The 24,616-nt window shown below is 34.7% G+C and overlaps 2 protein-coding genes and 1 long non-coding RNA gene across 5 annotated transcripts in view; all 3 read left to right on the forward strand.

Annotated features, from left to right (window-relative positions):
• Nucleotides 1–3,564: 3,564 nt before the first annotated feature.
• LOC132300540 (uncharacterized) lies at nt 3,565–5,363 on the forward strand. Its single transcript, XR_009480485.1, has 2 exons — nt 3,565–3,798; nt 4,547–5,363. It is a non-coding gene; the product is annotated as an uncharacterized LOC132300540 (long non-coding RNA).
• A 5,354-nt stretch (nt 5,364–10,717) lies between these two features.
• On the forward strand, nt 10,718–11,101 carry LOC132301612 (uncharacterized mitochondrial protein AtMg00820-like). Its single transcript, XM_059798852.1, has one exon. It carries the CDS (start codon nt 10,718–10,720, stop codon nt 11,099–11,101), a length of 384 nt encoding a protein of 127 aa, XP_059654835.1.
• Nucleotides 11,102–21,055: 9,954 nt separating this feature from the next.
• Nucleotides 21,056–24,616, forward strand: part of LOC132300541 (uncharacterized) — a 67,390-nt gene continuing 63,829 nt past the window's right edge. Inside the window, exons 1-5 of one of the 3 annotated variants that reach the window (XR_009480486.1) lie at nt 21,056–21,214; nt 21,587–21,651; nt 23,032–23,142; nt 24,234–24,290; nt 24,413–24,483. Coding sequence is in view for 2 of the 3 variants with exons in the window: in XM_059797666.1 (XP_059653649.1) it covers nt 21,103–21,214; nt 21,587–21,651; nt 23,032–23,142; nt 24,234–24,290; nt 24,413–24,483 (416 nt within the window). In the remaining variant the exon portion in view is untranslated. Of the gene's footprint in view, nt 21,295–21,586; nt 21,652–23,031; nt 23,143–24,233; nt 24,291–24,412; nt 24,484–24,616 lie in introns of all 3 variants that reach the window. The other 2 variants (XM_059797666.1, XM_059797667.1) reach the window with 2 other exon arrangements.

Here is a 24,616-nt window from a genome sequence, read left to right on the forward strand (position 1 = left end):
AAAGTTTAAGTCTTAAAACCTCTTCAAGCATGTCCGTGTATTTCACGGTGGAACACACTTCAAGAAACTCATCCAAATGCTTGTAAGGTTCTTCACTTGGAAGTCCATGATAGTTGGGAAGCATTTGAATGGTTTGCGATTTAATCTCATAGTGATGTGCTCTAAATGGGGGCAATTAAATGCAAATGGGTGCATTATATTCATTAGGCACATAATGGTCTCTTAAAGCAATGGTAGGATTTACAACCGGCGGTGCTACTTGGACACCTTGATTGCCTTGCATAATAGGAGGTTGTGGAGCAAAAATTGGCCGAGGCATTCCCAATAAAATTTGGCCTTCTTGTTGTGGTGGAATGAATGGTCTAGGCATGCGTAATGGTACTTGAATATTTTCATGATGCACATTAGGGTGGAGGATGCCTTGTTGGTCAATGTGACCAAGGTCCTCCACATGGTCGTTATTCAATTCCTCTATTGGTGAAATGGAGTGATGAAAACTACCTCTTCCCCTAGGATTACGAACAACCGATTCAAGATGCAAATTAGGAGGGACAAGAGTAGGATTTAATGACCTATGACCATGGATACACTAGCTAAACAAATAACAAGCAAATAACAATCACTTCGCCCCCGCAACAAATCAATCAACGAACATTCTCCACATACATTGATCCTATACTCCCATGCTTGAATAACATGCAAAGAAAAGTAAATTGCCTCCACGCGGGCTCACGATTTATCTAAGAATTGAAAAACTTGCCACCACACGGGCCGACGATTTAACTAAAGATTGAGTTTGAAAAATCTCACAAAGGGTCCTTAAGCAACTTCAATATATTTTCAATTTTCAAGCCTTGTTATGCTTTGTAATTTTTAGATTTTTAGCCCTTTTTATGCTTAGCTTAGCTCCTTGCTTTGAATTCTCCTTTGCTCAACTTCCTTTGCTCAATTCACCTAATCAAATATGAACAAACACAATAAGTAACAAAAATGAAAATAAAGTAAAGACACGATCAAAAGAGTACTAATTCCTATTTGTTTCCAAAACATGGCGTTGCCAATTTAAATCCTCGGCAACGGCGCTCAAAACTTGGTGTGTCGTCGTACCAATGTCTAAAAGATGTGCACTAAGAGTGTGTGAGTGCAATGTGGCCAAGTTTTAAATTTATAAATGCCACTACTACCTCTAACTAAAAATATAGCTTAGGTGAGTAGGGATCGTCCTAAGGGATTATGGGTGCACTAGTTATGGAAACAATGTATAGGGTTAGTAGGTCGAATGATCAAGAGATGGTGTGTTTGGTTGATTAAACTACAAGCTAAACTAAACAAGTTCAATGTAACATAAGCAATTTAAATGAAATTTAGAGAAACCAAGAAAGTGAGGTCTTAGGGTCTAGAGCTCACCACTAAACATCACCATTCTAGACATTCAATGCATAATTAACGAAGGGAAACATTGTAGCAATTTGAGAGTGTGTGATTGATTGTTTCAACAAGTATGGATGACCACTTAAGCATATATTGTCTAAGAAATCTAGTGAATAGCACAATACATCAAAGTAAGCCATTAATCCTTCCTTTAAGCTCACAATCCAAACACATCACATAGTTAGAGAATAATACTACTTGCATTCATAAGCATGGAACATCAAATAATAAGCATAGATTATCCTCCCATCTAACAACTAAGGCAACTGCACTACAACTAAGCTAAGGGCATGAAAATTAAACTAAAGAAACTAAGGGAGAGGCACAACCCATCAAGACATGAGTATGAACCATCAAATAAACCACAATAGTATTCTATTAAGCACTATACCTTGATAATCTCTAGATCTATAGCATCAACACACATAGACATGCATCAATAACACAAAAACTAAAGATAAACACATGAACATCTATTCTAGCATACATAGACATATGGATAGAATGAAATGATTAATTGGAAGTATTAAACCACACAAATCATTGAATAAACAAGATTCATATGTAAAATAAATGTCAATACAAGATTACAACATAAATCCCCTCAAAATACAAAGCATTAGAGTCTAGAAGGCATGCTTAGGGCTAACTCTAGCCCCAATAAGATATTTAGCCACTCATTAAAGTAGTCCTCCAACCCTCAAGGGCTATTTCCATGGTAGAAATTGACTTCCTTCTTGAAGGAAACCCTAGAAGAATGGAAGAACTCCCAAAGATGTGTAAAAGCTCACTCTCTAGTCTCTAGCGTCCTCTCTAAGATATGAGATATATTCTCTCCTATGAGTTATGATGGTATATGATGTAAAAGAGGCTCAAAATCCTTATTTAGGAGGCTCAAGTGTCACACCCAATGGCCTGGATTCGTGCACTATGGTCCTTAAATCGATTGCACCATGAGCCAACTTTTAATGAGCTGGAACTTATTTTTTTCGGACTTGAGGAGGTTCGATCGATCGAACTGTCTTGAGATCGATCGAACATTGCTGAGATCCATCGAATACTGCAGAGATCGATCATCCTTGGCGACGCCTTTTTAAATAAAGACAAATCTTTGAGATATTTTGGGGAAGAGACAAAAGTGGTAGGTGAGGATAGGATCGAATATTTTCGATCGATCGAAGAAAGGTTGGATCTATCGAAGATGATGAGATCTTTTGGATAAAGACAAAGGCTTAGATCCATCTTGAAATGTCTAGATCGATCTTTCTCTGATCAATCAAAGGAATGTTGGATCAATCGAACTTGTTGATTTCCCACATTTTGTTTCATTCTGTTTCCACTTTGTTTTTTTCTTCCATTCAACTTGAGATTGCTTCTTTTAGGCTCTGATTTGGCTGAATTAACTTATTTTGGGGATAAGTGCCTGAAAAGGGCAATAACACGAAATTAGTCTATAATGGGAAAGTAAGAGAGATAAAGGTCCTAGAATACCTAAGCTTAAGGGGTTTAAATGGGCACTTTTCAGCACTCATCAATCATGATTTTGTTGCAGCAAATTGAGCTGAAAATTAGAAGTAAGTCTCCTTTCAAGATCCACACGTTTTCCATGGTGAACGAGCATATTTTACTTACCAAAATTTCACACCAATCTCTTACACAGTTGAGACAACTATTTTAAACGAGTCACTAACCTTTATTACTGAAAATCATGATCGTTCCAGCATACATGAAGATCTTAATGAAGACGTGGAAGATCTTGTTTATGAAGACCAAGATTTTGCCGAAAATGGCAACCACATGGAAGCTAAGTCAGCGTCTATGTAATGTCCTAGATTTTTTCTAATTTTTTGGTATTTTTATTATTTTTAATACCTCAATTTATGCGCTAAGTGGGCCCCAAATATTACCACTTAATTATTTATTATGTTATTTCATACATTTATTTATATATATGGGTGTATATGTATGTGGTCAATGGGAGAAGATATTTTGGAGGGCTTAGTTGTTTTTGCAATGGCACATGAAAAAGCATGTGGGTAACTTTAGCAACAAAGAACCACCATTTGACAAGTAGCCAAATAAAGGCCACACATTCATTTTTAAGTTTGGCACCCCATTCTTCTTCTCAATTTTAGCTAACTCTCTCTTTCTGTCTCTTTACATTTGCTCTCTCTCTCTCTCTCTCTCGTTATACATCTATATACACCAAAGTTTCAATCCATATTTTGGAAGCCTTAGGGTGAGATTTGAGAGAAGCCCAAGGAGACAAAGTTGTTCTACTCGATGAGGGATACGTTTTGACACCGGTTTTGCATGCATTTGGTAAGATTCAAGTTCGGGATCTAAAAGCTCCGAGTTACTTGTGCGGTAGGGATGTTTAAAGTATTTTGTTTTGCCTTCTTTTTGAGTTTCCATGTTTTGATTCTTGTCAAGCATGATATATGTGCTATGTGATGAAATTATGTGTAAAGATGGTGTTACTAGTGTATGTGAAGGCAAATTGTTGAAAAACATGCTATGTGTTTAAGTTGTTTTCTTGAGAATATGCATATATACATGATGATGAAGATGATGATGATGATGAGCATGTTTGGGTAAATTAACAGAATTGTATAGCATGTGAATATTAATTTTTAAAATGCACGATTTCATTCATGTGTGATGTCCCTCGATTCCGGAACATGCGTCAATCAATTCCGCACACAAAACCGAGGGAAATATCAAAACAATTAGGTAATAAACAAGCATAGAATACAAAAGATAAAAAAAAATAAATAATGTTGATCCATAGGTCTATCATGTTTGCTCATTTAATGTAAAATCAGTTTTACTAACATCTCGTTTTTATCTTAAGTATTGTTGGGTATTATTTTAGCTATATTTATATGTTATTATCAGGTGTGCACTAACAATTGTTTCACTATTTCTTTTAGTCCATGTGCGTGTATGCAAATGTATTGCAAGGATAACCAAGTGTCTTTTATATCCATTAATTCCACATACTTCAATATCCAGGACATAGAATGTTTGCTAGCTGTTGTTAAATGAAGCTTATTATATAAGAGTATATGATTTGTTAACTAAAGAATCTAACGGCCATAAGTTATTTGGTCAGCTTTTATTTGAAGTCAAGGGCTATGATTAATTCATTGCTTGGATAGCTTTTGTGTGGCTGTAATAAGCTGGTGCTTTCTCTCTTTAACGGCTTCATAGTTCAGAGATATATATACAGATCAGGTGTGCATCTGTTAGAGTGAGCTCTCAAAAACTGATTATAGACTATTTTCAAAGAGCTTGAAGACGAACATCAAAAGAGTGAGCCTGATTGTAGTCTAAATCGGAGCAACGGTGAAGACCCATTTTGACCGAAGCTCTATTAAAGAACCCATCACCGGAGAGCCACAGTGACAACACCGAAGAGCTACAGCGTTCACACCAGCGAGCCAAAATCTCTATCAGCGTGAAGACCTCATTCTGGTGACATTCAAAACCGTTTCCATTATTCCGGTGATAGACACACTCAGTCCAGTGATACCAGATAACAGCGTACCAGTTCGGCAAATCTCTAAGTTTGTAGTCAAGTTCCAGTGAACAAATCACAAGCTCCAACCACTAGTGAGTTTCAGTCGTACCTAGCAAGTGGCATAATCTAAATTGTTCTGGCGAACTTCACAAAGTTCCTATATCCGGTCCGGTGTAGTTTACTCTACAGAAGCAGTTTCAAGCAAGTTTCAGTCCATCTCCGTTCAAACGAGCACCATCTTCGGTCAAAGCTTTGAAGCTTTGAAATTGATAAACTTAGTAGGTTCAATAGTGAGCAACAGTGAGTTTGGGAGAAAATACAAGGGTGTTTTTCTTAACAAATCAAAAGGATTATTTACTGGACTAATTTACAGATGATCAAATCCAGAAGTGGTGTGCATTGCTTATCATGTAAGGGCTGTGAAATCTATCTTTCAAGTTTTATGTCTATTTAACTTTTATCTTGTAAAACTTGAGAGAACACCATCATTGTATTATATTTTCTTGTTGAGTAATTTGGTGAGCTCTTGGTTCAAGCATTGGGTTACTGTGAACATGGGAAGTGCTGGAGTGATTGTTGTGAGATTGGTGAGTGGTCCTAACATAGGGTGTTGTGGACACGGGAGAGTGCAAGAGTGGCTTGTATGTGAGTTTGGTGAGTGAGATTGAGAGTTGATGTACTCTTTTTTATTCATAGTGGTTTACGATTTAGGTTTCACAGCCCCGAAGATGTTTCCCCCACACTGGGGGTTTTACCTCGTATATCTGGTGTGAGACAATCTTAGCATTTCATTTGAGTTTCCATCACTGTGCTTTAAGATAAAAAGTTACAGAAATCTTATAAGATTCCAATTCACCCCCCTTTGGGTATCTTCAATTGGTATCAGAGCAGGGTCTACTTGTGTCAGGTTTCACCACCTGTAAAAAAGGTCATAAATCATAGCAGATAAAGGTCAGGCTATTAACAAAGCTCTAGGATTTGATGAGACAGACTATGACTCATGGAAGATTATGATGGAGGCATTTTTAATGTCTCAAGCCTATGAGGTTTGGCAAGCTGCTATAATAGGAATTGTTGTGCTCGATCCCAATAACCCCTCAACCGTAGACAGAACAGCTTTATCAAATGATGGCAGAGCGAAGTATGATCTGTATTGTGCATTAAAGCAACAGGAGTTCACTAGAGTGAAAAATTATAAAGCTGCAAAAGAAATATGGGATTCTTTAAGAGCTGCTCATGAGGGAAACAATATTATTAAGGAGAACAAGATTCCACTTCTTAAGGTTCAATACGAATGATCCAAAATGGAAAAGAGGGAAAATGTGGTAGAGTACATGTTTAGAATTAATACGATTATCAACAATATTAGAGCTCTTGGTGAAGACATGAAGGACTCAGAAGTGTGCAAAATGATACTCAGGTCACTAACACCTAGATTCAATCCAAAAGTGACTATTCTTGAAGATAAGGACATATCCAAAATGACTATTGATGATTTGCAAGCCTCCTTGACTGCCTATGAGATGAGGATTGGTGTTCAGACTCAATATAGAAAAGAAGCTGCTCTAAAGGCTAAGGAAACTGTGGAATAAGAAGTTCAAATATCTTATGGTGACTTATTTGATGATGAAGTAGCCTATCTAGCTAAGAAATTCAAGAAGTTCAAGTTCAAGAAAAGAGGACAGTCATAGGGTCAGAGTTTTGGATGTGGAAAATTTGGTCACTTTATTGTAAGTTGTCCAAGTAACATAAGGGCTCAAACTTATAGAAAACCAGAAACTTTCAACAACAGAAACAAAGGCAAGAAGAAGGCGTTCCTCACTGGTTGGGAATCAAGCTCTGAAGAAGAAGAAAAAAAAATAGTTTCAGGGGATGAAGGAACCTGTCTATTCATGGCTATTCATTAGCCTCCCTTATTTCAAATTAATGAAGAGGTAAATGAAGATGAAAAAGATGATCATGATGAAGTCCTTGCTGATGAGCGCTGAATACTGTATATTCAAGCGCCCTAAATTACATTAACAAAGTCCATTAATTGATTATTTTATGTAGATTAACTCCATTTGCATGTTTTTGTACATTTTCAGGTTAAAGTGCAAAAAGGAAGCAAAAATGATGCCTTGTGGAATTTTGAACAAAAAGGGTGCCAATTCTGAAATTCTGGCAACAGTAGAACCTGACTTTTGTTGCCATTTTCGACCTAGAAAACTCAAGAACTGGACTTCCATCATAACATGAAAGATTTAGAGCTCTGAATCATCTTTCCAAATCTTTAAGCGGTTTGTCATTCGGAGTTCGGAGCAGAGAGTTATGATCTTCTTAACAGAGATGCGCAGAACTGCCTGGCAGCACTGAAGTACTGCCTTTCTCCCCATTTTCGACCAATCAGACTTGAGAATTGGGTCTTCATCAAAACATGAAGTTTTTAAAGCTCTGAATCAGCTCTCCAAATCTTCAAACAGATCATCATTCGGAGTTTGGAGCACAAAGTTATGGTCATTCTTCCACAGTGGGTCAGAGATGGGCAAGAAATGCATGTTGCTCATTACACTAATTTAGAGTGCTCGAGACCACCCTTCGAGTGCTCAAAATTCTGGCAAATTGCACTCGGAAATGGCTCAATTTTAGCCACTTGCACATTGGTTTCCTCAATGCCATCTTCCTTCTTTATGAAGTGGTTGGAGGTGTTCCTTGGAGGAGAGAGAGCCTTGACTTGAGCTTGATAAGAGAGAGAGAGGACCACACAAAATCATTATCCTTCATTCTACAAGATTAGAGGAGAGAGAAGAGAGCAAGGAAGGTGTTCTTGAAGCCTAAAGAAGGGAGCTCGAAAATGGCTTGTCCATCCATGCTTCTTCCTTCTTCTAGCTCACTCATGGGTAACTAAACTCCATCTAGGGAGGTGATGAAGCCTCCCCTTTTGTTCATGTTCTAGATTAGGTTCTATTTTGGGGATTATAATGTATAAACTTTGGTCTTTTCATAGTTTAAGAGATTATTACTTCTTGTAATGAATATTCATGTTTAAATGATTGATGTGAGTTCTTTAGCTTGTCTTGATGATTCTTACATTAGTCTTATTGCTTTTATTTTCATAGTGACAATGAAGATATTAACTATGAATGGTTTTCAAGGCATGTTGATTTTGAAACTTGATATTCAATTGCTTAGGTACCTCCTTTGATGGACTATGCTTGATTTTTACCTTCATGTGCTTCATCATTTGATTGAATGCTTGATGGTCTTTTGCTTAAGTTAATGTATTTGATACTACACCCTAGTCTAGGTAGTCCAAATGTGTTGTCTTTTGATAGACCATTCTTGTTTTAATCTCATGAACTTTTTATTGGTTATGAAGCAACTATGTGTTGCTACATAATTCTTGATCATTACTTCTATAGTGTTTATCCCCAATTTAGACTTAATCTAGCATGTACTTAGGGTGTAGTGTGAATTCATCTCCTTAGTCTTCTCTACCTAGATCTATCTTTCTAAATTTCTTACAATTTTATTGTTAATGTATCTTTGAATTCCTAGTTTAGTGACAAACACACAAACCCTTTATAAACCCCTCATCACTCTAAAATGACTTTAGATACTTAGGTTGCCTTAAGACTAGCGCAGTCCCAGTGGTTCGACCTACTCGACTAATAGCCCTATTTTACAATGATTCGTGCTATTGCGAAGGTTGATGTTTAATTGATCAACCGATCACTTGCTGAATGTGAAAGGCTTGCAAGGAAATGTAATTCACAGAAGAAAGAATTGAAGCTGATCAGCCATAAGTTAGAAACAACTAAAGATCTACTCATGAAACACATTAAGGTAAAACTCTCTCTTTTCTGTTCCATTTCCTTAATTGTGTGTCAGTGTACCAAAGACAGGATAAGTGATACAAAATGGAGCACTAAAAGATGTAAAGAGGAATTGGCTATGGCATTAGAAGAAAGGTCCTAAAAGATAGTTGAAATTTGGACTAACTCAACTAAGCAAATTGGAAGGATAGGTATTGGCTATGATCTAAATTCACATGAAAAAGTAAAAAAAACCTCATCACATTCTATCTTTGTTAAATCTGAAAGTGGTAAAATTTATGCTGCTTATCCTATTACAGTCAGTGCATGTAGACCCAAGTACGAATTACTTCAGTCCACTTACTTCAATTTAAAACATGATCACTTAGATTTTGCATCATATGCAAATAGAAATTCTAAAGCTAAACTTGCATATGTAAAGAAATCTGAATTGAAGCATGATAGTGTATCAAAGATAAACAAGTCATTTGTGAAAACTAGAATGATGTGGATACCTAAGAAATAAAATGCAGTTAGTCTTCTAATTTACACTGCTTTTAAAACATGCAATATTAGCAATAAATGGTATGTTGATAGTGGATGCTCTAGACACATGACAGGTGACATGTCAAAATTTGAAAAAATTGAAAAGTATGATGGTGGCACAGTTGTCTTTGGAAATAACAAAAAGGCCAAAATTGTGGGAAAATGAATCATATCTAAAACTGTTGACATCCCTAAAATTAAAGATGTTTTATATGTTGAGGGCCTTAAACATAATTTGCTAAATGTTAGTCAATTGTGTGACACTGGATGTATGGTATGCTTTGATAAGAATGACTGTAAAGTCATTGATGAACAATCTGGAAAAGCTTTATTTTCTGCAAGTAAATCCCCTACAAATGTTTACACCATTGCTGAGGACACATCTTTAAATGTGTGCAATTTGTCTAAATCTGAAGATGGCATTTTATGGTATAAAAGGCTTGGTTATGTGCATGCTAAGAATATCATGAATATAGTCAAGTATAAAGCTGCTAGAGGCTTACCTGAGTTAAAATTTGATGAAAATCATGTATGCAAAACATGTCAATTTGGTAAACAAACTAAAGTTTCATTTAAATCTAAAGAAATTAATACTTCACAACCACTTGAGATTGTACATATAGATTTATGTGGGCTTACTGGGACCACAAGCATAGGTGGAAGTAGATATTTCATGCTTCTTATTGATGACTTTAGTAGAATGACATGGATATATTTTCTAAAAGAAAAATCTAATGCTATTAACCATTTTATCAAGTTTGTCAACATTGTAGAAAATGAGAAAAATTGCAGGGTCAAAAGACTAAGATCAGACTTTGGCACTGAATTCACAATGAATGAGTTTGAGGCTTTTTGTGATTCAAAAGGCATAAAGAAAGAATTCTCAGCAGTTGCTACTCCACAACAAAATGGGGTTATTGAAAGAAAGAACAGGACCGTTCAAGAAATGGGCAAGACTTTAATGTTGGAAAGAGGACTTTCAAAAGGCTTCTGGGCTGAAGCTACAAACACATCTGTTTATATCATCAACATAGTACTTTTGAGACCAAAATCTACAAAAACTCCCTTTGAGTTGTGGTATGGAAGGCCTGCAATAGTTCATTACTTCAAAGTCTTTGGAAGCAAGTGCTACATTCTCAATCATCTTGACAATCTTGGAAAATTTAATGCCAAGTCAGATGAAGAAATTTTTCTAGGTTATTCCACAAAGAACAAAACTTACAGATGCTACAACTTGAGAACAAAGAAGATGGTGGAATCAATTCATGTAAAGATTGATGAAGGGGGTGATGTCAAAGTAGATGAAGACGATAAGATCTTCACTATAGCAAAGTAACCTAGTTTGGAAAATTATGGTGTTAGCACTTCAACAGAGATTAAGCAAGATAAAAGAGAAACTTTGTATCCCACTCTTCAAAAGTATATGCAACAACACAACATCATTGGTGACAAAGATACAAGTGTCATGACCAGATCTAAGAAGAATGTCGTTGAAATACTTGAGATAGATGAGTATAGTCATATAGCTATGTTGTCCTCTATTGAGCCGAAACACTACCAAGACGCCAAGGATGAAAAAGACTGGATCATTGCTATGAAAGAAGAGCTAGAACAGATTGAGAAAAATGACACTTGGATCCTTATTCCTAGACCAAATCACAAGAATGTTATTGGCTCAAAATGGATCTTTAGAAACAAGTTAGATGAGAAGGGCATTGTGACTAAAAACAAAGTAAGATTAGTTTGCAAAGATTTTGCTCAAATAGCTGGACTTGATTATGATGAAACTTTTGCTCTAGTGGCATGACTAGAATCCATTAGAATGCTTCTCTCATTTGCTTGCTACAAAAAAGTCATGGTCTATCAGATGGATGTAAAATCAGCTTTCTTAAATGGTGATCTTCATGAAGAAGTGTACATTGAGCAGCCTGAAAGATTTGAAAATTCAGTGCATCCACAATATGTCTACAAACTTAGGAAAGCTCTTTATGGTCTCAAGCAAGCACCTCGAGCCTGGTATGATAAGCTTCACTCATTTCTCATTGAACAAGGGTTCACGAGAGGTAAAGTAGATCGCACACTATATGTAAAACTTTTCAACTCAAACTTTCTTATTTTACAGATTTATGTTGATGATATCATGTTTTGTGGCTCAAATACTAGCTTAACTACACACTTTGCTGATCTTATGAAAACCAAGTTTGAAATGTTTATGCTCGGCACCCTAAAGTATTTTTTAGGCCTTCAAATCTGTCAATCTAAGAAAGGCATATTCATTTCCCAAGAAAAGTATGTTAAGGAACTCCTAATAAAATTTAATATGCATGATTGTAAACCCGTGACTACACCTATGTGCACATCCACTAAATTAACCACAGAATGCACTAGTGAAACAGTGAATTCTACTCTTTATAGGTCTATCATAGGTAGCTTGTTGTACTTAACTGCTTTTAGACTTGATATCATGCATGTTGTTGGTTTAGTTGCTAGATTTCAAAGTGCTCCTAAACCATCTCATTTAGTTGCTGCTAAAAGAATAATGCGATATATCAAAGGGACACTTAATTATGGACTGCATTATACAGCTTCACCAAACCTTGATATTCTTGCTTATTCTGATGCCGACTGGGGAGGGTCATTACCTGATAGGAAAAGCACTTCTGGGTGTTGTTATTTGTTGGGAAACAATTTGGCTTCTTGGTTAAGCAAGAAACAAGATAGTATTGCTCTATCTACTTCAGAAGCTGAGTTTATCTCAGCTGCTCAGGTATACTCCCAAGCACTGTGGATGAGGTCCACCTTGACTGATTTAGGAATAACTTTTACCAATCCTACCACCATCTTGTGTGACAATTAAAGTGCTATTGCCATTAGCAAAAATCAAACACTTCACTGTCGCAACAAGCATATTGACATCAAATATCATTTCTTACAAGATAATATGCAAAAAGGATATATTAAGATGGCGTATGTCATAACTAATGTCCAATTGGCGGATATTATGACCAAACCATTACCTGCAGCTAGGTTTGCCACCCTACGAGCTGCATTGGGCATTCATGCCCCCTATCTCTAGTAAAAATGTTCATGGTTTATTCCTTGCCTTTTGACTTTTTTGGTCAAAAAGGGGGAGAAAATAGACCGAGAGTGCCTGAAATATGGCAGCTAGAGTTAGTGTGGAGTGTATTAGAGTAATAATTGGTCACTATTTGCCTTATATTTCTTATATGCATTGTATATTGATTTTTGACATTAAAAGGCAAAAGGGGGAGATTGTTGATCCATAGGTCTATCATGTTTACTCATTTAATGTAAAATCAATTTTACTGGACATCTCATTTTTATCTTAAGTATTGCTGGGTATTATTTTAGTTATATTTATATGTCATTATCAGGTGTGCATTAACAATTGTTTCAATATTTCTTTTAGTCCATGTGCGTGTATGCAGATGTATTACAAGGATAACCAAGTGTCTTCTATGTCCATTAATTCCACATACTTCAATATCCAAGACATGGAATGTTTGCTAGCTGTGCTTAAATGAAGCTTATTATATAAGAGTATATGATCTGCTAACTAGAGTGATCCAACGACCATAAGTTATCTGGTTAGCTTTCATTTGAAGTTAAGGGCTGTGATTAATTCATTGCTTGGATAGCTTTTGTGTGGCTGTAAGAAGCTGGTGCTTTCTCTCTCTAACGGCTTCATAGTTCAGAGATATATATACAGATCAGGTGTGCATCTGTTAGAGTGAGCTCTCAAAAACTGAATATAGACTATTTCAAAGAGCTTGAAGATGAACATCAAAAGAGTGAGCCTGATTGTAGTCTAAATCGGAGCAACAGTGAAGACCCATTTTGACCGAAGCTCCATTGAAGAACCCATCACCGGAGAGCCACAGTGACGACGCTAGAGAGCTACAACGTCCACACCAGTGAGCCGAAATCTCTATCAACATGAAGACCTCATTCTGGTGACATTCAGAACCGTTTCCATCATTCCGGTGATAGACACACTTAGTCCAGCGAGCCCAGATAATAGCGTACCAGTCTAGCAAATCTCTAAGTTTGTAGTCAAGTTCCGGTGAACAAATCATAAGCTCCAACTACCAGTGAGTTTTAGTCATACCCAGCAAGTGGCAGAGTCTAAATTGTTTCAGTGAACTTCATAAAGTTCCTACTTTTGGTCCGGTGCAGTTCACTCCAAAGAAGCAGTTTCAAGCGAGTTTCAGTCCATCTCCGTTTAAACGAGCACCATCTTCGGTTGAAGCTTTGAAGCTGATAAACTTAGTGGGTTCAATAGTGAGCAACAGTGAGTTTGGGAGAAAATACAAGGGTGTTTGTCTTGACAAATCATGAAGGATTATTTACTGGACTAATTTACAGATGATCAAATCCAGAAGCGGTGTGCATTGCTTATCATGTAAGGGCTGTGAAATCTATCTTTCAAGTTTTATGTCTATTTAACTTTTATCTTGTAAAACTTGAGAGAACACCATCATTGTATTATATTTTCTTGTTGAGTAATTTGGTGAGCTCTTGGTTTAAGCATTGGGTTGTTGTGAACAGGGGGAGTGTTTGAGTGATTGTTGTGATATTGGTGAGTGGTCCTAACACAGGGTGTTGTGGACACGGGAGAGTGCAGGAGTGACTTATATGTGAGTTTGGTAAATGAGATTGAGAATTGGTGTACTCTTTTTCATTCATAGTGGTTTACGAGTTGGGTCTCACAGCCCCAAGGACGTTTCCCCCACACTGGGGGTTTTACCTCGTATATCTGGTGTGAGACAATCTTAGCATTTCATTTGAGTTTCCATCACTGTGCTTTAAGATAAAAAGTTACAGAAATCTCATAAGATACCAATTCACCCCCCTCTTGGTATCTTCAAATAAATAAGCTGAAAAGAAACTAAATAATAAATCCTCCAATAATAATCCAATAGAATTAATCCTCCATTAATAAATCCAAAACATCTGATACCAGTAACCATCTTGATTACAACACGGGAATCTATAATGTGGACCCCTACTAATCCCAACTGAAATAAATGAAGTAAAACAAATCCAATGACTGAAATGCAAAGAAGAATCCTACGTAGATGAGTGATGAAGACTGTTTCTGCTCAGAACGAACAAACTCTAAATCTGGAACTGATGAACACCTGAAAAATAATAGTGGGTCAGGCCCACGAATAAGTTCTACTCTACTACATTCCGAATAGAGACCCGATACATGTATACATCCTATTCAACTCAACAATAATTACATAATCTGTATATATATAGATATACACTAAAGGACTGCCACTGGACTATAGGGCGGCCTCAACTTGAGTAGTAAGCAACATGCAAAAAACAAATACAGTGGACATGAGTACCATGATTTACCAGGGTACACAACTATCCACTATATCCAATTATACATCACAGGTAATATATACTCCCTAACCACTGATCCTAAGACTCAAACTCATATCATGGCATATATCCATATATATAAATCCTATCCAGAACATAAAAGTAAACTATCCAACATATTCTTTCAATGACATGTCATCGAACTGGTTTTGTGGCTTGACATGAATAAATAGGACTTAACTTATTAGTTAATCCATCCATTATATACCCCCATATCCTGACAATGATGTTAATCCATAATCCAACAATTGATGCAATATATGAAATTATACATAAAATTATATAGAAATAGCATGGTATAAATCATACAAATATTTCTTGCATAAATTTTAGCAATAATAACAATTTAAATAGTATATAGTTAACTTACATCACAAGTAATTAACCTACATCTCAATTAAATTATACACATCCTCCTAGTCATGATTAAAATCATTTAAACACTTATTTCAATTGTTAAAACAATTAAATAAATCAAAGTATCCATTAAACCATATAGAAGTTATTTAAAATCCCCTACTGTCCAATCCTTTAGCATATAAAGGTATATTATGCATTCTGGGAATTTCCCAATAGGGGATTATATAGGCAGCAAGGCGCCTTTTCGGATGGGTGCAACCATAGGTCATAATGGTTCAGAAAAAACTAAAAGGTGGTTTATTTTAAATTCAAATTGAAACACTAGTTCGAACCAGGTGCAACCCTTTGACGCACTGGTTCGGACTAGTCACACCCTTTCAAATGAAAACCAATTTTAAATAAACCATCTTTGAGTTTTTCTGAATCATTATGACCCATGATTGCACCCATCCGAAAAGGCACCTTGCTTCCTTTATAAACCCCCCTTAGGATCATTTGTAATTCATTCCAATTCAGAATATTTCTTCTCTTATTCTGAATTCTCTCCTCTTTTCTCTTCTTGTATAATTAGACCTTAGTCCGTGAGTTCGAGTCTTAGTCTGTGAGCTCAAGTGTGAGTTTGAGTCTACTTCAGTCAGAGAGTACTACACCGAGTTGGGTCGCCTATTTCTTCGGTTTACAGTGCTACTACCGAAGAAAGAAAAAGTCGTTGTATCTTGAGAGATAGACGTCACTGAGTCTGTTAGTACCATAACGGGCGAATCTGTCTTAAGGATATATAATCAAATTCTAGCCTCAACTTATAATCAGATTCTTTTATTTTTGTATAGTTTTATTTTATTTCTTATATATAACTATATTTTATAAAAAATTATATATATATATATACTCATTATTGTTTTATACTAATAATTATGTATATAATTATTATATTGTTGCATAATATTTAAATACGTAATACTATGGTATATGGTATACTTAGACCATATTTTGGACAACAATCTTAAGACAGATTCCGCTTTTAACATAGTATTAATTATTTAAATATTATTGTTCAAGCCATCATGTTCATTGGTTAGCCAGTAAATCCGATAGTATTACACTAAGGAAGGTTCAAGGCTAAAAACTACCTATCTTGATGTAGTAACTTTCCAATGGTACTCTCACTAGTGTCTGCATTTTCATCGTTTGCAATTGACGCCAATTTCTATTCATGTGGGAGATTGTTGGAAACGGGGCATACAAAATAGAAATTTTGGATGAAATTTGGAATAGATTCTGCTAAGAATTTTTTGCGAATCTATAGACGAACACATTCCTCTCCGCAAGGAGATGAACGTGGTATATTTATTTTTTCAAATCCGTTTCTGGGTGAATAAGAAATTAGCTCCAAAGTGAGGTATTTGATAAGCCTAAATGAGTATGCAAAATGTGGGAAATGTTTGTCCCACATGGAAAAAATGTTGAAACTAATTAAAGTTTAAATAAGCCAAGTTTGGGATTTGGGTTTGGGCCCAAGGGCACCTAAGTTTTTAAGAGGATAAAGACCTAGGTAAGTTTAGGTCCAACCCATCTACCACACACGCGCCCAACCCGGTCCGAGCTTGGGATTGGCCTTGATTGTAAAGTCTATTTAATTTTTTATTAAACGAAATTGGGCTTTCGACTTTAATTTTTTGTTGGGCTTATTTAAAATTGGTTTTCTTTTGAAAGAGTGTGACTGGTCTGAACCAGTGCGTAAATTTAAATTTAAAATAAACCACCTTCCAGTTTTTTCTAAACCATTATGACCTGTAGTTGCACCCATCCGAAAAGGCACCTTGCTGCCTATATAAACCTCCCTTGGGATCATTTGTAATTCATTCCAATTCAGAATACTTCTTCCCCTATTTTGAATTATCCCCTCTTCTCTCTTCTTGCATTATCAGACCTTAGGTTGTGAGTTCAAGTCTGAGTTCGAGTCTACTTCAGTCAGAAAGTATTACACCAAGTCGAGTCGCCCATTTCTTCAATTTGTAGTGCTACTACCAAAAGAAGAGAAGTCGTTGTATCTTGGGAGATAGACGCCACTGAGTTCATTAGCAACATAGCGGGGCAAATCTGTCTTAAGGATATAGAATCAAATTCTAGCCTCGACTTATAATCAAGTTCTTTTATTTTTGTATAGTTTTATTTTATTTCTTATATATAACTATATTTTATAAGAAATTATATATATATATATATATATATATATATATATATATATGCATTATATTTTTTCATAATATTTAAATAAATAATACTATAGTATATGGTATACTTAGACCATATTTTGGACAACATTTTTATCATGCCTCGTGTCATAAGGTTATTGAAGACATAAAGTTGAAAGGTGTGGTTGTCTTGGTTTAAAGACATAAAAGGCTTCGGGTTTGAAGCATAAGGGGTTTTATGAAAAATCATAAAGTTAGACCAAATATGTATATAGCATAATTAATAATCACATAAGGATGTTATTTCCATGTATTCCATATTTGTTGAAGATCCATGTGAATAATGGTGCTAATGTTATGATCATGGATGGTCATGTATGATTAAATATGTACATAAACCACTGTGGTTCACATTGGTATTATTATTTGACAGGATCTTGAACTAAGTTATTTATCATATTTAGTTTCCGTAGCTACTAAAGTTATCCAATCCGAAAATTTTATTTTGTGAAAATTATTCTATATAATCAATGTTTGCCCAAGTGGGAGAAGGTAAGAATTTTGGACTTCCATTGATTATTATTTTATCTTGATATTTAAAGAAAACTCGGATTGACGATTGAGACCAAATAATGAGTTATCGAATACCCTATAAAGATGTGATCTTAATAATGGTTTGGGTTATGGAATACCTTAATCGCATGTGATCATGTGTCTTGAGATATAGATATAAAGTACGTACAATTACCTATCATGATACGGATTACACATGATATGGGTAATCTGATAGACTCCTTGATGGGAGGAATATTATCAGATAATATATATATACGGTCTTGGTCTCCACTCTTAGGCAGACACTCAATTCGGTTTAGTCTAATCTCATTGAATAGATATCTGAACGAAAATGGATAGGGTGGAAGATCAAAGCACAATTCTATTGTTTATTTCCTTAAGGTTGCAGATCGAAGCATACGTAAAGCGCAAAGACAAATCAAAGCAGACCGTGAGATATAGGGCAAAACATGTGATTAGATTTATTTAGTTTCTAAAAGTACTTTAAATCTAATTATATTTAGTGTGGGTGTGTCTTATGCATGTGTATGATATCTACTGTCTTAGGTTTGGTGTTTGGTAGGATAATGGTATCTATTGTAATCGTAGTGGGCCTTGTCTGGCTTTGTCGTGTCGCCGGGAAAATTGTCGTGGAGTCAGTGAGTCACCTTGTTATAAAATGACACGTGATTAAGACAAAAATACATACGTGTCCCCGAGGCACGTGTTGTTCATATTTATATTTATATATAATTCTTATTGGGTCCGTTTGGTTAGACGGAGATTTATGATGGAAAGTGAAAGTGAAAGAAAGTGAAGTGAAAGAAAGAAAAATCAAGTTTCTTGCATGCATTTGGTTAGCAAGAAAAAATTTCAAGAAAGTTAGAGAAAATATTATTTTATTAGTTTGAATAGCATGAAAGGGAAAAGAAAATGATTTACTTACCAAAACTACCCTCATGATTTAAAATATTAAAAAATAAATTAATTTTGTGTTGGATGAATCATCTTTATACCCAATTATTTATATTAATTTTTAGCAATTAAATAGTAAAATAATGGATTAATAATAATAATTATTATTATTTATATTCATATTTAAATTAGACAAAGTAAGGAGGACTACATTTTAGTTGTCATATTCTTTTTATTTTCTGTTTTCAATAATAATTAGTTATATTTATATGTAGAATATAATTCACTTATCATAACATACTCATGTTTTATCATAAAATAATGGATTATTAATTATTATTATTATTTATATTCATATTTAAATTAGAAAAACTAAGGACGACTGCATTTTAGTTGCCAGATTTTTTTATTTTGTATTTTCAATAATAATTATTTCTATTTATATGTAGAATATAGTTCATTTATGATAACATACTCATATTTTATTGAATTATTAAATATATATTTTTTTAAGCCCCCTCGAAGAAACATTAAATGCTTAAATGGCAACTCTAGAATAAAAATTGTCATGCAAAAGTAACATATTTTATAATTCATGCATAATAATTATATGGTTTATACATAATTTATCAGTACCCTTTCATATTTTTTATGAATATGAACCACTTCTATGCAAATTTTTCTGTGCAAAAATTACACAGTATAAAACGTTATTCAATCAAAACTGTGTAGATAGTAAAAAATAAATATTATATTGATTTCCATCCATGTAAAATTGTTATGTCATATAAATAATATAATGACTCAAATTAATCTCTTCTCATATTTCTATTGAGATATTGATAAAAATTAAAAGTTATATTATTTAATATTCCACCCTTCAACTCTTAATTTATTTCCACAAATTTTAGGTAACGATGTATTGGATATAATCAAATTATGTGTCACAATATATAATAATTGTTGGAATATTTTTTAAATTTGAATTTAATAACCACTATATTTGTTATGTGAAAAAAAATGGAGAAACAACTGGGCATAATAGAAATTTTGGAAATAAAATGACAGTTTTGTGCGAGAAAGTTAACTTTCTTGTATTTTTTGTGAAAAAATATTTTGGGAAAATTTATTGATGTGGAAATCTCACTTCTCCAAAAATTTTCCCTTTCCAGGTAACCAAATTCCTAAAAATTAAATTTTTTTTTTTCCGTTTTTTTTCTTCTCTACCTACTTCATGCTAACCAAATGAGCCCATTGGGTCAAAAATGCCTCTTTATGTGTCCCCGAGGCACGTATTATTCATATTTATATTTATATATAATTCTTATTGGGTCAGGAAAAACCAAAAAAAAAATTAACTATAAAATAATGACATTCATTGATAATAATACAACACTAAAATTAAGTGGCGGAAAAATTCCAGTCCAGTGAGAATGCGACATATATATATATATGTATGTATAAAATCTTCAAACACAACGTTATATATATATATATATATATATATGGATAAAATCTTCATACGAAACGTCTCTCTCCATTATTTCCGGATTCAATTTTCTGCACAATCTGTTCACCTCACCTAAGGAAGACTTACAGTTTTTTTTGCACAATCCATTATTCCTCTGCTTTGTCATGCAATTCAATTCCATTCTTTTTGGGTGAATATTTTACGTTGATTGATCGATAACTATAAAGTCAATGGATCCAATTGGCTCTTTTTAGATGATGATTGAATCTGCATCTCCAATTTTTTAACCTAACTATATTTAGTGGGTGTGTCTTATGCATCCGTATGATATCAACCGTCTGAACTTTTGGGGTTTGGCATGATAATGGTATCTATTGTACTTTTGGGGTTTGGCATGATAATGGTATCTATTGTATTCTAGTGGGCCTTGTTTGGCTTTATGGTATCTATTGTACTTTTGGGGTTTGGCATGATAATGGTATCTATTGTACTTTTGGGGTTTGGTATGATAATGGTATCTATTGTATTCTAGTGGGCCTTGTTTGGCTTTGTTGTGACGCCGGGAAATTTGTCGTGGAGTCAGTGAGTCACCTTGTTATAAAATGACACGTGATTAAGACAAAAACGCCTATGTGTCCCCGAGGCACGTGTTGTTCATGTTTATATTTATATATAATTCTTATTTAGGCCAATCAAAACTACTGTTGACACAGAAGAAACTCTAAGATAGTGACGTGATTAAGACAAAATGCCTCTTTATGTGTCCCCGAGGCACGTGCTGTTCATATTTATATTTATATATAATTCTTATTGGGTCAAAAAAAACTAAAAAAAAATTCTGGGCCAGACAAAATAAACTCTATAAGTGGGGAAAAATTCCACCATCCAGTGTGAATGCCAGAACAGATACGACATATATATATGTTATGTATAAAAGCTTCATACGCAACCTCTCTCTCCATTATTTCCAGATTCAATTTTCTGCACAATCTGTTCACCTCAGTTAGTAAGTAAGACGACTTACAGTTTTTTGCAGAATCCATTATTCCTCTGCTTTGTCGTGCAATTCAATTCCATACTTTTTGGGTGAGTATTTTACGTTGATTGATCGATAACTATAAAGTCAATGGATCCAATTGGCTCTTTAATTTGATCCCAATTCACACTTTGCCCACAAATTTATAGATGATGATTGAATCTGCATCTCCAATTTTGTAGTGGGTTTCAGACAAGCTCTTTCTTGCACTGTAGTTGATATATATATATATATATATATATATTTTCTGTTTAACACAGAAATTGTGAGTAATCAATTCGCTTCTGACAAGTAAGGGAATTAGTTTGTACAATTTGGCTGATCTTATTGTTTTTTGTTCAGGAAAGATGTTGGTCAGTGGTTTTGGTGAAGGAGAAAAGGAAGCTTTTGATTCTTGCAATAATAAGGTAGGGTACATGCTCTCTCTCTGTCCCCCACCCTTTGAATCATCATGATGCCTAATTTATTTATTTTTTTTAGCTTTTTCAGCCATGGGTAATATTTTGGTGATGATTTATTATTTCTATTTCTGGTTGATTAGATTTTTAATTAGACTCTTTTGTTTCTATGTAAAATTTAAAATAATAAATAAACTAATAATAAGAATAAAATATAAGGAATTTGTAGAAGGATTGGCATAAAATCTTAGGTACTTAAAATAAATTAGGTCTTTTATGGTGCTAACAGTGCACTTGTCCATACAACGATAGTTCCATTGGCCAATAACAACACTCCAAGTTAGTTGAATCTAACAAACTCACATGTGTAATACTCTCAATTTTGGGTAGAATGTGTGAAATGTGCTGGTAGAGTGTCAAAATAATAAAATTTAATTTATGTTTAAATATTGGACCTACGTTTTTTCCCTTTATTTTTTATTTTTATTTTTATTTTTATTTTTTTCTTGCTTAACTGGTTCAGTCCAGAACTGAACGAGACTAACTTTGAACTGGCACCCAAACAAAACAAATCTGGTCTCCTTTGTTGGATAATTCGTCAACTTTCCCAAACGACAACAGAGCAAAGCCTCGCGACTTCCCAGCGACTACCAAAAAAGTGTTCTGACAACGGCGACAGTATGAGAGATTCCGGTGATGGTGACGGAGACCGGCGACGGCGCGGACAACGCGACACAATTCCGTCGACCGCGAGGGTTCATACGGTGGCTTCCGGCGTCGGTTGTTGGTGGTGGGCCTGCTGGAGATGGCCATCGACGGCGATCACGGCGATGAGTTGTTCCACAAAGAGATGACGGTGACGGAGGAGGCTGTGTCAACTATGGCGATGGCTACAGGTTTGCGAATGGGTCTTGCAGCCTCTGGTGCACTCGGATCAATCTCAATAATAATTCATGATACGTACTCGGATCAATCTATATGCATATTGCATAACAGTAGAGTAAAATCAAATAAAATCTTACTATTAAAAATCAAATTTTAAAATATTAAGTCTCACTAAAATATCTCTACAGTCAAAATATTATTATTATAATAATATTAAAAAATAAAAATTCAAACTGTAGATTAAATTTGAAATTAAAAATAGCAATAATGAAATTTAACACTCATAAAAATTAAAAAGAGGGACGGTTTCATTCTTCATTTGCATATACATTGGGTTCATCTTCTCCCAATCAGACTATAACAATTTATGCATACAGTTAAGGCTTTTGAGACTACAGAAGCAAGTGTAGGTACTGTTTGATGATTTTTTTTGTTACATTAAACCTTTAAATGGTGGTCTGATTTCTCTCTCTCTCCTTCCTCCTTTTTTTTTTTTTTTTTCAGGTTAAGGTTGACCCGGGGAAACCTGCATCATTGACATGGCAGCGAAAAATAAATAGCGAGGCAAAAGCAGTTTCAGAGTTCAGTCTGACCTGGAAAGATATTATTGATATGGTATATTTACTCTGCTCACTGACTGATACAATTTTTGCTGCAAGTTAGTCTAACATTTGTTGCGAAATTAAACACAAAATACAGAAAAACAGACCAAACACACAACAAGAACACAAATTTTTTTCTTGATTCACTCAAAATTAGGGCTGCTTACAAAGGTTTTAGGGATTAAAAAACGACATCAAATACAGAGAGTTCAGAGTAAATAAATAAGCGCTAGGAAAAAATAATCAGTCCTGAAATTACCAAAATATCCTTTAAAAATTTCGGGACGAGTTGGACATTGGTGTACAATATTTATCGGTCTTCACACTACCCATAAACATTTAGAGTTAAGATGACAGGACTGTTAAACAAACAAGTCAATTCTCTCTAATTGAAAGGTGCAACCGTGCCAATTAAAAGATTTTGTAGGATATTTGTAGTTTGTCATGCAGCCATGCTTAAGTTGCTAAAGCTATTGAAGATGTCCATGCTCTAGCCTTCTACATCATCAATATGCCTCTGCAATTTCAACAATAGCTGAAGTATGAGAGCTTTTTTTGATCTCTCCTCATTGCTCACAAACTAAAGGTTCACCAACATATTGACTTGAGCTCTCTCTGGAATTTAGGAGATTATGGAATTCAATACATCCTGTCCTCCACACCAATGGAATAGGTGTTCCTATTTTTGTAACTTTAATAACCGAAATTCATGTACTGAATCTGAAATTTAACATTTTCAAAAAGAATATATATATATATATATGTATGTATGTATATATATATGTATGTATGTATGTAGAACTTCTAGTGAAATTGTGGAACTATGAATCACTCTACCACCACTTACAACATTTACTGAATACAAGTGTGGTATAATTATATCACGACACAACTTTATTTGTAACAAATGTTCACTTGCATGAATGGTTGAATGCATGAAAAATAGTGATACCGCAGAAGTACATGGTAGATGCATGATTCCATGTTCCTTGGGGCCCTAGTTGGTCATGTAGATTCCTAACTTAATCTTTATCCTCTCTTGGACTGGCTTAGTGGCTCTTTGTCCTCTTACTGTTGTTAATGTCTGTGTTTGTTTTTCTGTAGGCTCCATTAGGTTATCGGCTTTGGCGACATTCCCAAGAAGAAGCCGCCAAGGGAAAGGTAAATTTTCTTCTACTGTAAATGTGGAACTTACTTTGATTGGTGTTTGCCTAGGTGAGCATATACCTTCATTTTATTATATATATATATATATATATATATATCTATATATTTTGTTGCAGGTGGCATTTATCGACCTTTTTAGGAAGCGCTTTGTCACATCTTGTCATGGTGTTCCCCTAGGTGGTATCGGGTAAAGTCCTTAGTCTGTTAGTGATCACAACACAATTCATATGCACTATTCATTTTTATCAACATGCAAGTGTAATAGACAAGCTTATAATATTGATTTACTAATGTCTCTTTTGAGGATTGGTGCGTTGAAC

Source organism: Cornus florida, unplaced genomic scaffold (genome assembly GCF_030987335.1).
Source record: "Cornus florida cultivar Cherokee Brave unplaced genomic scaffold, ASM3098733v1 CherokeeBrave_3.0.0_Hap2_Chr03, whole genome shotgun sequence".
NCBI lineage: Eukaryota > Viridiplantae > Streptophyta > Magnoliopsida > Cornales > Cornaceae > Cornus > Cornus florida.

What these genes read in the sequence shown, in the direction of transcription:
- LOC132301612 (XM_059798852.1), top strand. Translation starts at nt 10,718, where the DNA reads ATGCAACAACACAACATCATTGGTGACAAAGATACAAGTGTCATGACC.